The following is a 13,972-nucleotide window of genomic DNA, read 5'->3' as shown; positions in this document are numbered from 1 at the left end:
AGATTCCTTCAGACCTTCCACGAGGTAGTAGACAATACTATGTGTAGTCGAAATCGCCCAACAAATGATCGAGGATGCACGCCGACTGGAGGTCACGTTTACCAGCCTAAAAAATTGTTACAAAATCCAGTCCATGTTAACACACACAGTCCTGTGTTTTCTTGTGTTCATGTTGTCCTATCGGTGGATTGAAGCGGATGATAGGCCGGGGCATGCTATGGAGAAAATAATTTGTGTATAACATAAACCACACCGATGAACTAAATCTTGGTCAATCAAGCAACATATATATTTCGAGTGCTAGCTAGAGATCACAATTAGATTGGGCAAACTTACCCCAAATCCTGATCAATCAAGCAACATATATATTTGGAGTGCTAGCTAGCTGCAACAAAATACTACTACAGTAAATTGCTGCGTACGCCCATTGGCATTGCAACTGAAAACCATCATTCCTTGGCAAAAACGTACTAGTCCAGTTCAAACTGACTTAAGAGGACAACATAGGACAATCAGTCTGTTACGATCAGGATCACATCTTGTCAATGCGAACGTCAAGAGACACCTCCTTGGATGCCCCAGAACCAACCAGATAAGTAGGCGGCACCATCAAGAAAGACGGCAGCTCCTCCACGGCCACCTCCCCGGGCCTCGTGCTGCTCGTTGGCTTCATGGCCAACAAAATGCTGCCTTCTACGCTGCTCGGTGGTGGCGGACCATTCGCCTGAAGCTTGACAGCGTACTGCGGCCATGAGGATGCCTCAGCTCTGATGCACACCACAGACACGACGCCAAGCACGCCCATGACCAGGAGGAACACGCTGCCGTCCCCTTGCCCATGGAGCAGGCACCGTGGCCGCGGCACCGACAGCCGGAGCTGGTGAACTTGGCCATAATGGACCTTGTGCACTGGCATTGCGTGCAGGGCGATCAAGTGGCTGAGGAGCGCCTGTGGTGCACCGACGAAGCCACAGCCAAGCTCCGTGCAGAAGCACGGCACATGGGGGCACACACTTTGATGGTCGTCGAGCTCGTAGTAGGGGACGTAGCTCCCGCAGCCATCATGGTGGCACTTGACTGTCAAGGAGGAGATGATGGCATCCAATGACCGGATGTGGCCAAAGCCACTGCCGTGCTCACACGTCTGGCACAGTTTATAGGGGAGCCCGATGAGGCATTTGTAGCAAGCCAAGTGCCCGGCATTGCACTGCACAAAATTTTAACGATTACGGACATCCTCAGACCTCGAACAAATTGAACAATAAATTGATGGAGCATCTATCTATTATCTTATAATATTAAATACTAAAATCACAATACATGTCAAAAATAGAGAAATATGCTAGAAAAAAAATTCAACAAAGGGATCTCTACAATTACCTATTAACATGATAGATGAAAGAAATCACCCACCTGTGCCCTAATTATTTTTCCAAATAATAAATAAAGAAAGTTGCAGTCCATAAAAAAATGGTCAGAGCATGACTACTCCGCTCTAAAGGTTATTGGTATCATTAAACACTTCTTGGATGCAAGTACTGTTGTCTATCATGCAATGAAAGGATAAATAGAAGTAAAAATATATTATAAAAAACATGGTCGGCAGGCTTAAGCATGATGCCCTCGCATTTGCGAGGGCCACCTTGCTAGTTGGTGAAAGAAATTAACCTCGAAGACAGGGGGCTTGATGGGGCGGGAGCACACGCTGCAATTAAGCAAACTCATGTCCATCTTTATGGTAACTTCTCCGGCTTGCTTCACTTGGCCACTCCCGGATAGCTCCACCCGTGCCTTCTTGGCGCTCCGATCGTCCTTCTCCATCATCAACAGCAAATCCCGGCGCCTTTCCACGGTGGTATCCGGAGGAACCTGCACACTGTCCATAATCTGCATAGAATTCATGGAGGCAAACACATCACATCGTGAGGTGGAACCCACAACAACATAGAGATGTTTCTTCCATGTAATTAAAAGAATACAGTCGTGGAAGTGAAATGAAGCGCGGGAACAAACTTGTGCCGAATGCGGTTCATCAGAAGGACCAGCAGACTGCAATTGCTCGCCACTTGTTGGAAAAATTATGTGTTCTGTCAAGGAACTGGGCGCTGCAACTGTAAAATCAATGTTAAAACGGAATTGTTTTCAATTCATGAATCATTTACATGTATGCTGTAGAGAATTGTACAAGGATAACAAATTCATGATAATACAATACCGAGTTTATAGCATGTTACGTACATGTTGATTGGGACAAATCGTGCGAATTAAAGGGTGAAAATGTTTATGTAAAATCTGTATATAACCTGCGATATATAGAGAAGGATTATGTACCTGATGATTGAGCCGGTGTATCTAACACTACATTGTCAACAATGGGCGAGCTTGATGTATTATGGGTTGTCCTGGCATTGCCAAGTTTTGCTAAAATGGGATGCTTGTTGTTATTCTGATCGGTGTCGGTGATTGCAAACTGATCGGCCAGAGCATCAGTATTTGAATGAGAATCAGAGCATTTTACTCCTTCAACAGTGTTACCATTTGGCATGTTATTACGCAGCGGAGCATAGACAGACTCTTCTAGACAACGTACCTATTTGAATCAGAACACACATATTAATTGTAGCAAACAAAATACGCAACTTAGGAAAAAGAAAAAAACACGTCTGAAAAAAGTAACTCGAATATAAATTTGCACATGTAATAAACTTGATCAGTCATTAGATTGGTTAAATAAATGCTACATAAATAATTCATTGGCTGAATGTTGTTATGGGTCTTTTATTGCATGTAGCAGTATAGACTATATAGCATGACATTCTTTTCAAACAAGGCATACGTTCATATAATAACGAATATTGTGTTTCAAATAAATAGTATATCACAATTTGCTTACGGAATTTAGTGGTGCACAAGTAATTACCGGCAGGAAGCTACCAAAGGGATGTGCAACTACCCATTTGGATGTGAAGCAACCCATTTCCGTAGTGACAACACTCAAGCGTGGAAAGCCATCTGGAACTATGAGTGTAGGGTGTTTCGCAAGATCGATGAAAATGACCTGCATCTCAATGACAATTATGGAAACAAATTTTGTAAATTAACATGTGACATCAGCACAATCAAGCAGTTTATTATGGCATAATAATGATAGTTTCTGTAAGTGTGGTTGGAATGTTCTTACACTCAGAATGTGCACACAGCCCTTCACATGGACAAACAATCTATCCGATTTTTTGTAGTCCTTGATTCCTTTGAATAGGCAATCAGCAACCAAATTGCACCAATCCATCTGTTTGAGATTACCAACCTGTCGAGCAGCTCCCAGAAATGACCTGCTGACATTCACAGATGTATTTGGTGCTAGATAAATTGCAAGTATCGCCATCATAAAGGCTATGCAGAATGGTTCCTCCTCAGTTATGCTGCACATTTCTTCCGCCACTTCCATCGCGTTCTTCCCTCTCGTATCCCAAGTGTACTGTTTGTAGAGAGCATCGTCGACATGGAGACCCTCTATAACTTTGATGGGTCCTGAAGGAATTCCAAGGACAAACTTCACAAGGGGCCTCACTGGAATTGATATGCCTCCGTCAAATTCTAGCTCCTCGGTGTCACAATTGAACTTATCAACCAGCCACAGGGTTAGATCTTTATCCATCTTAAAATCTTTCATTGACAAAATGCTCTCAAACCCAATTTTCCTGACAAAACCTATCTGCTTGTCACTAAGACATTTCATAAATGGCGGAAGTTGGTGAGGTGAACATCTATAATGCACATTGTTTTTGTCCTAAAAAAACAAGGAACGAGTGGATTAGCCAAAAAGATTTATTATATTATTAAAAAAAGACAAACGTAGAAATATATTTATGATAACCAGTCGTAGAATTCTTGGTCGGCAAGGCCGAAAACAAATCCCAGCATTGAAAAGGCTGGAATCTCAAGACCCCACGTGCCAACCCAAGCTGCACCTAAATAAGCTTCACTTCGTTCTAATAAAAAAACTAAAGGACCTTCACTTTATTGGTATAGATCAGATTAGAAATATATTTGTGATAACCAGTCAGGTACCTCTATTCTTGAATTGATATCCCTCTGTCTTATTATCCTACTTCGATTTTTATCTCGATGTCTACTGCGTATTTGCCTTATATATTATGGAAATGGTACAATTTAGACTGAAAAATAGTCTTTTAAAATTCATATAGGTTCAACATAAATCAATCAAGTGAGCTAAATTCTGGATTATTTTTACAGGAATGATCATTTATATTTATACAAGGAAAATCAACCTGAAACTAAAATGTGAGATAACTACAGTAAAATTAAATCTGTGAATAAAGTTGGCCCAAGCAAAACATATAAGAGCCTATATGAATAACGACTAGTGGTGGACAAAAGTGGCAGAGAACCCATGGAATTAATAGCAAGGGAATGAATGAAGTGGACGGGAAATATATAAACTTCACATGCAGGTGATCTAAGAAAAATCTTACATGCAACACATGCATGGAAACAGATAAGAATATGGTACATATCAATTTCAATGTGATTTGTGTGCGACTGGAAACAAACATGTCATACGAGAAACGAGAAGGAACCGCACAACGATAAACATACAGGAAAAAATATGTCAAATATGCAATTTGTCATTTTCTGTTATTCTACATAAATATGTTGATGCAAAACAGCACAGATGAAGACAAAATCAGTTATAAGCCTGAGATGATGTTTTTAGAATTCAGATGAATTTAGACTGATAATTAATTTTGCTTAGATGGCCAAGTGGCATGGTAAGACCATGTTGATCCACATGGGCTAAATAATTATTTGATCTGTGAATTATACGCAGGTCCGAGATTAAATAATGTATGCTCATGAGATCCTGACATACCGATTGAGATTAAATTCGCATCACAATCGGGCACGACAGACCACTAATCCGGAGCTGACCAAGCATATACGTGAACAGAAAAGGAGTTGGCATGTATGTGATGACATCACTGCCAATGTAAAAAGGAAACTTATACTGCTGCTTTGCTTTGTGCTTGCTTTCCCAGATCATGTATTAAGTTAGCATTTGATGGATTTCAACGTATCAAATCTATAGTCATAAATACATCAATTTTTATTCTGTAGACAACGATTTGCATGTCTAATTTAATTATGAAAATCAACATAAAAAGTAAAGTTATTTCCATAGCATGATTTTAAATTTACAAAACTAGACTTCAGAATATATGAAAATTCAAACAAAACTTAAATCCTAAATGTAGAAACAAAATACAATGGAATGAAATGTTTGACGAGTAGGCCACGTAGGTCAATTATTCATTTGGCAGTCATACCTATAGTGCTAATCAAATGGTAAATATGGAGAAAATAAATGTATATATGCAAAACCAAATTAGATGCAAGGCAGGCATGTTCCGGGCTAGAAAGATAGCAGATCGATTCCAGTACGATTCGTGTATGAGTTGTTATTTTGCAGGTTAATATGTGTACGAAGTTGTATCCTACAAGAAAACACAACCATGTTTAGTTTAATACATCATGTAAATTATGCAAGAGCATTTCAGTTGTGCCAAAATATACAAGTCTTAGAAAAATAATATGGGCACAATAAACAGTGCTATGAGAGGAGCGAGTTAAAGGCGTGTGCTTTTAAAACTATTGATTGATATTTATCTGTAATTATAATTTTCATGAAGGAAGTATTTACGAAAGGTCTGATAATAATTGTACACCATATACGAATCCCTAATTGTTTGGCTTGAATAATATAGGTGCTAAGACTATACATCCACTCTCTAATTAAGTGAGCTCAGCTCCATTTCTCTCTCAGAGTTATATTTCCATAGAATGCCAAGTAGAAAAAACACGTGAAGCACGAGAAGGAAGTGACATAAATTGGGAGTGAAGGAGAGAATGTTTCATCACAAAGTGATAAAAAATATATATTATATAAGGTATTTATTTGAAATTTAATTGTGATAATATTATGGAAATAAATTAAAAAGAACATAGAACAATCACAGAGAACAGTACAGATAGTGCGAGGGATTTTTTTTCATATATATACTAATAATAAGACTTCTTATTCAATAGCCATACAATACATTAGGATGCTATAGAGCGTCGAGATATATGTGGATGCATGTAATTCTATATATACAAAACACCACTGCAGCATGTTCACCGAGAAGGTGAGTGGACAACGTAGGTCTCCTGATTCAGATGCAAACTATCTATGCTTCTATTTTAATTATAGATGAACAAATTTACAAATATTAATGGTAGGAAGAGGACACCAGTCACCAGGGAACAAGGACTGCAAGAGGAGAACTTGCAGCACTGTATATAAGTCTCTGTTCTCACATACCAAGCAGCGACTTGAGTGTTGTCTGTAATTTGTCAATACTTGCCCTTAATTAAATATTTGCAATCAAAGTGCAATCATGTTTTCACAAGATGTATACATTGAATATATTGAGAAGTTATGTGATACCATATTTTTGAAAGAAATGATATTAAATATAACAGTATGAAACCGAGCCGCGCAAACGCTTGGTCTCCCTGGTAGTTTTGAACTGAATAAAACATGATGATAATGGAGGGATGCCAACCCCTCGCAAAAAAAAATAAGGGGAGGGGGGTTTCCAGCAATGTACCCTCACGGAAGATCCAATTGGTAGATTACTATAAGTATCCATGACACTCCCCCCTCTTTGGATCGGTTCCTACTGGGATTAGCAGGCCTGGAACAGGAAACCGTGAAGCTGTTAGTAATCTTCGAAAGGTAGGCGAAAGTAACACTGGGAACTCATAAAGTTTAATTGAAGGCACGGTAGACAGATCCCAAAACATTGTATATGAGAGAGATCGAAGCAGTTTTGAAAGATCTCTCTCGCATACAATGCGTTATAATAGTCGATGTTCTATATTCGTATATGAGAGGAAGATCTCACGTGCACGGCCCGAAGCAGCTTTGACCGAGAAAACGGAGGTCTCCTGATTCAGATGCAAACTATATATGTATGCTTCTATTTCAATTATTGATGAAAGAAATTTACAAATATTAATGGTAGGAAGAGGACACGAGGGAACAAGGACTGCAAGAGAACTTGGAGCACTGTATATAAGTCTATGTTCTCACATACCAAGCAGCGACTTGAGTGTTTTCTGTAATTTGTCAATACTTGCCCTTAACTAAATATTTGCAATCAAAGTGCAATCAAGTTTTCACAAGATGTATACAATGACTATATTGAGAATTTATGTGATACCATATTTTCAAAAGAAAAAAAATACTAAATATAACAGCATGTATGAAACCTAGCCGCGCAAGCGCGGTCTCCCTGGTAGTTTTGAACTGAATAAAACATGATGATAATGGAGGGATGCCAACCCCTCGCAAGAAAAGAAGGGGAGGGGGGATTCCAGCAATGTACCTTCCAGGAAGATCCAATTGGTAGATTAGTATAACTATCCATGACACTGCCCCTCTTTGGATCGGTTCCTACTGGGATTAGCAGGCCTGGAACGGGAAACCGTGAAACTGTTAGTAATCTTGGGAAGATAGCCACAAGTAAAACTGGGTACTAATACAGATTAATTGAAGGCACGGTAGACAGATCCCAAAACATCGTGTATGAGAGAGATCCGAAAACAAGCAAGATCCGAAGAGGGGAAACAAGCAAGATCCAAAAACTGATAAAGTAAAACTGGGTATTGATACAGACTAATTGAAGGCGCGGCAGACAGATCCCAAAACATCGTGTATGAGAGAGATCGAAGCCCATAAACAGCGATTAAAGTTTCAAAGCAGTGAAACAAGCAAGATCCGAAAACAGATAAAGTAAAACTGGGTATTGATACAGATTAATTGAAGACGCGGTGGACAGATCCCAAAACATCGTGTATGATAGAGATCGAAGCCAATAAACAGCGATTCAAGTTTCAAAGCAGTGAAACAAGCAAGATCCGAAAACAGATACGGAAACTAGACGAAATCCTCTGCTTACCGGCTGTGGATGAGCCCGAGTTAGGGTTTGAGACTCGGAGCAGATGATAACAAGGGGAAATCAATCGGGAAGAGAACTGAATTTCTCTGCAAATCACGGGAAATCAACAAGTAGGGCGAGTGATGGTGACGCTCGCCCTACCCGCATGGTATGTACTGGACTGGAGTGGAGGAGCGGGGGGAAGAAGAGCTGTGTTTTCCTTTCCTTAATAGCGAAGCCAAAGATGAAGGGCAGCGGCTCGGTTTTGGTGCTCCACCGTTCGTTCGGAGAGGAAAAGCCTTTGGGCATCGATCGAACGACTTTCCTAGGCCGAGCGTTTCTCCACTGACGGGCTTCTTTTGGGTCAGTCAATGGAAGTCCCACTTCTAGCTCGGGGCATCCAGCCCGCCATAAAGAAAAAAAAAAACTCAACGCATCCCTACTGACCCATGCAGCTCAAGTGGCAACAGCCGTACCCGGATTCTCAAAAATCTATGTGCACGGTGGAGTGGTAAAATCAATCGAATAAAGGTGCTGTTGGTGTTATCTGCAGAGAAGACCAGGGGCGTTTCCTCGGAGTGTCGGCTGTCGTCTTCAACGGGATGTCGGATCCTGAAACTGTTGAAGCTTTCGCATCTCGGGAAGCACTAGTTTTGGCTGAAGACTTGCTGCTGCGGAAGATAACCATAGCTATTGACTGTCTGAGAGACTGAAAGTGACCACTCAGCTCAGGTCAACCAATCTACTGGGAGGGTATTACATGATTACAAGTTAAGCTCCTGAAAAACATTCTTTCAGGCATGTGATATACAAGCCGCGTCAGGGTCCGTCGTAGGGTGTGTGCGTGCGGGTGTGTGTTAGTTGGCATCGTGTGCGGGGGTGTGACCGCGTCGAGCGCGTGCGTGCGCGTCGGGTGCGCGGGCTGTGGAGCGCGGGACTTGGCGAGTGAGTGAGTGGGTGTGTCGGGAGCGCCGCGTGGGGCGTCCGTGCGCACGCATAAAACCCCTCTCCCTCCTGTACATTGTGGCACGGTGTGTTGAGTTTCAGCTCAAGAAAAATTGTTGTAGCCGCGGCAGGCATTCGTGCGTCAGAAATCCACCGTGTGCTCCCTTTCTTCGTCAGAAATCCACCGCGGAGGACGTGCTGATGCAGGTCGCGACGAACACGACGGCGATAGACGTGTGGGACAGCCTCAAGGTCCGTTTCGTCAGCGCATATCTTGTGAAGGCAGCGCGACTCTCCACCCTCCGTGCCGAGTTCGAACGGTTGCGGATGAACGACGGGAAGGAGCTGGATGCGTACGCCGGGAGAGTCATGGCCGATGCTACAACGACGGGCAGCATGGTCTGCACAATGCCAAAGAAGGTGGAGACAACAGAGCAAGCACTCGCCGCCGAGGCCGACAACGTCGGGCCGGTGCTCCTCTAGACCGTGTCTTAGGGGGTGAATGTTACGACTTAAGCCACAGTGAGTGCGGCCAGTGCGCGAGCTGGTCGAGCCGGACGCCGGTCCGAGCCGCTTCAAGGTCCGTGGCAGGGTGTGTGCATGTGTCCGTGTGTGTGCGTGCGGGTGTGTGTTAGTTGGCGTCGTCCGCGAGGGTGTGACCGCGTAGGGCGCTGGATCCGGCTGCTCAAGCGCGTGCGTGCGCGTCGGGTGCATGTGCTGTGGAGCGCGGGACGTGGCGAGTGAGTGAGTGGGCGTCGTGGGGCGTCCGCGCGCGCATGCATAGAACCCCTCTCCCTCCTGTACATTGTGGCGCGGTGTGTTGAGTTCGAGCTCAAGAAAATTTGCCGTAGCCGCGGCGGGCGCTCGTAAGCCAGAAATCCACCATGTGCTCCCTTTCTTCTTCCTCCTTTTGATTTGTGCCAGAGAGAGGGTGAGTGCGACGAGGGAGGGCTAGGGCATGGGCTCAGCCCCGACACTAGTCTTTGTATTGCCATGGATTATTTACTTAATAAGGTGCGTTGTTTGGCTAAAACAGGGATTGACAACGTACATGGTTTCATAATAGTTGTTACTATCCTAGGGTTTTGATAATTGGGTAACTCGTACATCGTCGAGGTTATTCGTCTTTGATCATCGCCGATCCACAATGAGCATTGGGATCTAGCACGCACTTGGGCCGAATCAGTGGCTCGCCTTCCACCCGGCCATGGCATTACCGCTTTTCTTGGGGTTCCTCGGTGGAAGATCTGTTTGATGGCGACATTGTCATCAAGGGGTTCCAGTAGATTGGCAACAAGGAAAAAGAAGGGGAAAGACGGGATCAATCTGGAGACAACTATGAAGAATATGAAACTGAAGGAATATGAGCTGGATGTCATCTTCGTCGGGGAGGAGGAAATTTTAGAACTCTCGAATGCAGGAAGGTGATTGGCAGGACAAGGGTAAACACCACAAAACCATTCAGCATGGATGCGTTCAAGGACATAATGAGAAGTATGCATTGCGGCTCGCCTATGATCCGGAATTCCGCGAGATGGATGACAATCTGTTCGTGATGCAACACATTTGCCTACGAGATTGGAACTGGGTAATGCATCAGGGTCCCTTGATCTTTTGAGGGTTGATGGTTATGATAGAAGTATATGATGGCAAGGGTCGTCCAGAAACCATCAAGCTAGACCGGGCCTCTATGTGGCCACAGATTCACAACCTCCCAAACCTTTACAGATCCCAAACAATTGATGAGCAGCTGGTGACGAGGATTGGGCAGGTCAAGAGTCGGGATATGAACCTATCAAGGGTATATGAGGGGACCTATGTGCGAGTCAAGGCAAAATTATAGTTGCAGATCCAATACCACGATTTGCACCACTGAATTTGAATGAGAAAGAGAGAATACTTCTGCCCATAAAATAGGGAGTACCTAGAACTCATCTAGATGAGACGTAATTTGGTCTCATTCACCTGGAAAACAAGAACGGATACAACCCACGTCAGCATACACGCATCTTATAGCATCACATCCAGTGGCTATAAAAGATGAATGAGACCAAATTAAATCTCATCTAGATGAGTTCTAGCAAAACTGCATAAAATATGAAAATATAGACTTCTATGAAGTTTGTGGCATCATAGGACACATCAAGGAGGAATGTGGTCATGGGGGTCATGCACTAAAGAATATTGAGTATGGTTCATGGATGGTGGCAAAACACATAGGAACTTGTCAGGTAGCCAAGGCTTTGGTCATGGGTATTCATTTTCTCAGGCTGGGAGGGCCCCGACGAGGGATGGGTGAGGTAGGGGATGGGGTGCAGGCCGGGGAATCAATCCTCACGTCCCTAGGAAGCACACATCTGGATAGGCTGACAATTAAACTGAAGGATCAAAATGCTTGCGTAAATCTATTATTAACATATAGCTATAGATAATATTAACATATCTCCGCAAAAAAGATAATATTAACACAATTAGATTCTTACATAGGCCGAGCTTGTTGGGATAGGAGTTGTTATGGCAGTCCCAAGCTCTGCTGAAATAGAATGTTTGTTGTTATTCTTATCAGTATCAGTGGTAGTGAAATGATTAGCCAGAGCATCAGCATTTCTCTCAGAATCAGCACATTTTCCATCTTCGGTTATGTTGTCATTCAGCCTTTTAACAGGCACAGAAGCATAGACCAATTCTTCCAGGCGACGAAACTGTTGAAGATTATACTTGTGAAGACGTTGCTGCTTAGATGTAATTTCACAAAAGTAATAAGCTTGACCGGTCATTAGATTTGGTAAATAAATGCTAGATCCACAACATGTAGAAATTACTTTTGCATGAGTATGTGATACAGGACTAAAATGCCTGTTAAGTAGCAGTATGGAGCATGGCAATATTTTGAAACAAGGTATATGTCTATATGATAACTTCTTGCATAGAAGACCACAGGAAATCCCAACACGTTGATCATGCAAATTAAATTCTTTTTTCTTACCAAATCATCCAAATTAACAGAATTGAACTCAATTATCTATGTATGATGTTGACAACTTCAAAGATGACTAAAGGTCAGTACTAGCTTAGTGTTGGTACTCCACAGTTATCTGCAGAGAAGACCAGGGGCGTTTCCTCGGAGTGTCGGCTGTCGTCTTCAAGGGGATGTCGGATCCTGAAACTGTTGAAGCTTTCGCATCTCGGGAAGCACTAGTTTTGGCTGAAGACTTGCTGCTGCGGAAGATAACCATAGCTATTGACTGTCTGAGAGAGTGAAAGTGACCACTGAGCTCAGGTCAACCAATCTACTGAGCTCAAGTCAATTATCTATTACATGATTACAAGTTAAGCTCCTGAAAAACATTCTTTCAGGCATATGATATACGAGCCGCGTCGGGGTCCGTAGTAGGGTGTGCGCGTGCGGGTGTGTGTTAGTTGGCGTCATGGGCGGGGGTGTGACCGCGTCGACCGCGTGCGTCCGCGTCGGGTGCGCGGGCCGTGGAGCGCGGGACTTGGCGAGTGAGTGAGTGGGTGCGTCGGGAGCATGGCATGGGGCATCCGTGCACGCATGCATACAACCCATCTCCCTCCTGTACATTGTGGCGCGGTGTGTTGAATTCGAGCTCAAGAAAGTTTGCGGTAGTCGCGGTGGGCGTTCGTGTGCCAGAACTCCACCGTGTGCTCCCTTTCTTCTTCTTTCTCCTTTCCGTTTGTGCCAGAGAGAGGGTGAGTTCGATGAGGGAGCGAGGGCTAGGGCACGGGCTCAGCCCCAACATTTGGCATCAGAGTATGGGGGGGGGGGGGGGGGGGGGGGGGGGTCAGCGGCATGGCAGCTAAAGGCGTTCGAGGAGAAGACGCGGCCGTGCACCCAGAACAACGGCGGACGCGACGGCAACCAGCTCCTGCTCAAGGTGGCTCAGTGGGTGGCATGGCCGCGTCAGGAAGGAGGCGGCTTCGACCACAACGATGACGGCGGTGGCAGCACAACATCGGGCGGTGGAGGAAAGCGTCATGGCCGATGCTACAATTGCGGGCAGCGCGGTCACTTCCGCCGTGACTGCGCGATGTCGTTGTCGTGGCCTTGCCCTAGCTAGCCCTAGCTCCTCTCTCTCTCTCCCTCTCTTTCTCTCTCTTGTGCGCTCACACGACACAAGGAGAAGGAATACAGGAGGAAGAAGAAGCACACGACGAGGGTTTTTTCCGGCGTACGAACGCCGCCGCACGAACGGCAAAATTTTCCCGAGCTCGAACTCAACTCCCCGCCGTTACACCGAGCCCTGCAGGTGCTCTTATACCCTGGGCATATGCCGAGCACGACCCGCACGTCCCCCGCCCTGTCAGGCCATGACCTCGCCCGCTCTGGTCGCGCCCACTCCGCGCACACACGCGCCTGGGTCGCGTTGAGCCGGCGCTAGACATGACCCGATCAACACCACCTTGCTCGCTAACGACCTCCTACCTCTACGGTGCTCCTACTGCATGCACACACGCGCACCTACGCACCACACACACACACACACACACACACACTTACGCACACACCCGCCATGGACCCAGCACGTTCGACATGGTCAGCGCACGCCCACACACGCGCTCACTGCGTTCGATCGCCGCCGCGGCTTATGGTGGCCAACACTCTCCCTAGAGGAGGCCGTCGTCCTCGACGCCAGCGTTCGCCAGCAACGCCTGCTCCGCCGCTGGTGCCCTCTGCAGCTGGGGACAGTCCCGCTTGAAGTGGGCGCGCTCGCTGCACTTGTAGCAGCGGCCACGCCTTTTGTCGTCGTTGCCCGATGCCACGCTCTGCCCAGCGTCGTCGTCGTGAGCTCCTCCCTGATGCCGTTCCTGCGCCTGCCACTGCCCCATGGTCAGCACAGTTGATCGCCGCCACGCTCGCCGCCGTCTTGTCCACGGCACCGAACCCGCTCGTCGAACGCGCACAACCGCCCGAGCGCCTCGTCGAACGTCATCTCGTCGAGGTTGCAGAACTGCTCGATGCCGGCGACGACGGGGAACAGTCGATCGGGCACCGTCATCCCCAC

The 13,972-nt window shown here is 45.3% G+C and overlaps 1 protein-coding gene across 1 annotated transcript; it reads right to left on the bottom strand.

The window, feature by feature from the left end:
* Window positions 1-275: 275 nt before the first annotated feature.
* LOC123073655 (uncharacterized) lies at window positions 276-8,356 on the bottom strand. Its single transcript, XM_044496718.1, has 9 exons — window positions 8,025-8,356; window positions 7,452-7,537; window positions 6,672-6,758; window positions 3,182-3,790; window positions 2,921-3,058; window positions 2,332-2,590; window positions 2,014-2,111; window positions 1,669-1,887; window positions 276-1,207 (listed from the first exon to the last, which is right to left on the bottom strand). The coding sequence occupies exons 3-9, from the start codon at window positions 6,711-6,713 to the stop codon at window positions 533-535; spliced, it is 2,040 nt and encodes a 679-aa protein (XP_044352653.1). The 5' UTR covers window positions 6,714-6,758; window positions 7,452-7,537; window positions 8,025-8,356; the 3' UTR covers window positions 276-532.
* Window positions 8,357-13,972: the final 5,616 nt, after the last annotated feature.

The sequence above is a fragment of the Triticum aestivum genome, chromosome 3D (assembly GCF_018294505.1).
Source record: "Triticum aestivum cultivar Chinese Spring chromosome 3D, IWGSC CS RefSeq v2.1, whole genome shotgun sequence".
NCBI lineage: Eukaryota > Viridiplantae > Streptophyta > Magnoliopsida > Poales > Poaceae > Triticum > Triticum aestivum.
The sequence above is the reverse complement of the archived record's forward strand: the minus strand, read 5'-3'. Positions and strand labels throughout refer to the sequence as shown.

Coding starts and splice junctions, on each gene's coding strand:
- LOC123073655 (XM_044496718.1), bottom strand. CDS start 6,713: ATGGATACTTATAGTAATCTACCAATTGGATCTTCCGTGAGG. Junction 2,591..2,920: donor CCTTTGGTAGCTTCCTGCCG/GTAATTACTTGT, acceptor TGATTCAAATAG/GTACGTTGTCTAGAAGAGTC. Junction 2,112..2,331: donor TACACCGGCTCAATCATCAG/GTACATAATCCT, acceptor TTGATTTTACAG/TTGCAGCGCCCAGTTCCTTG.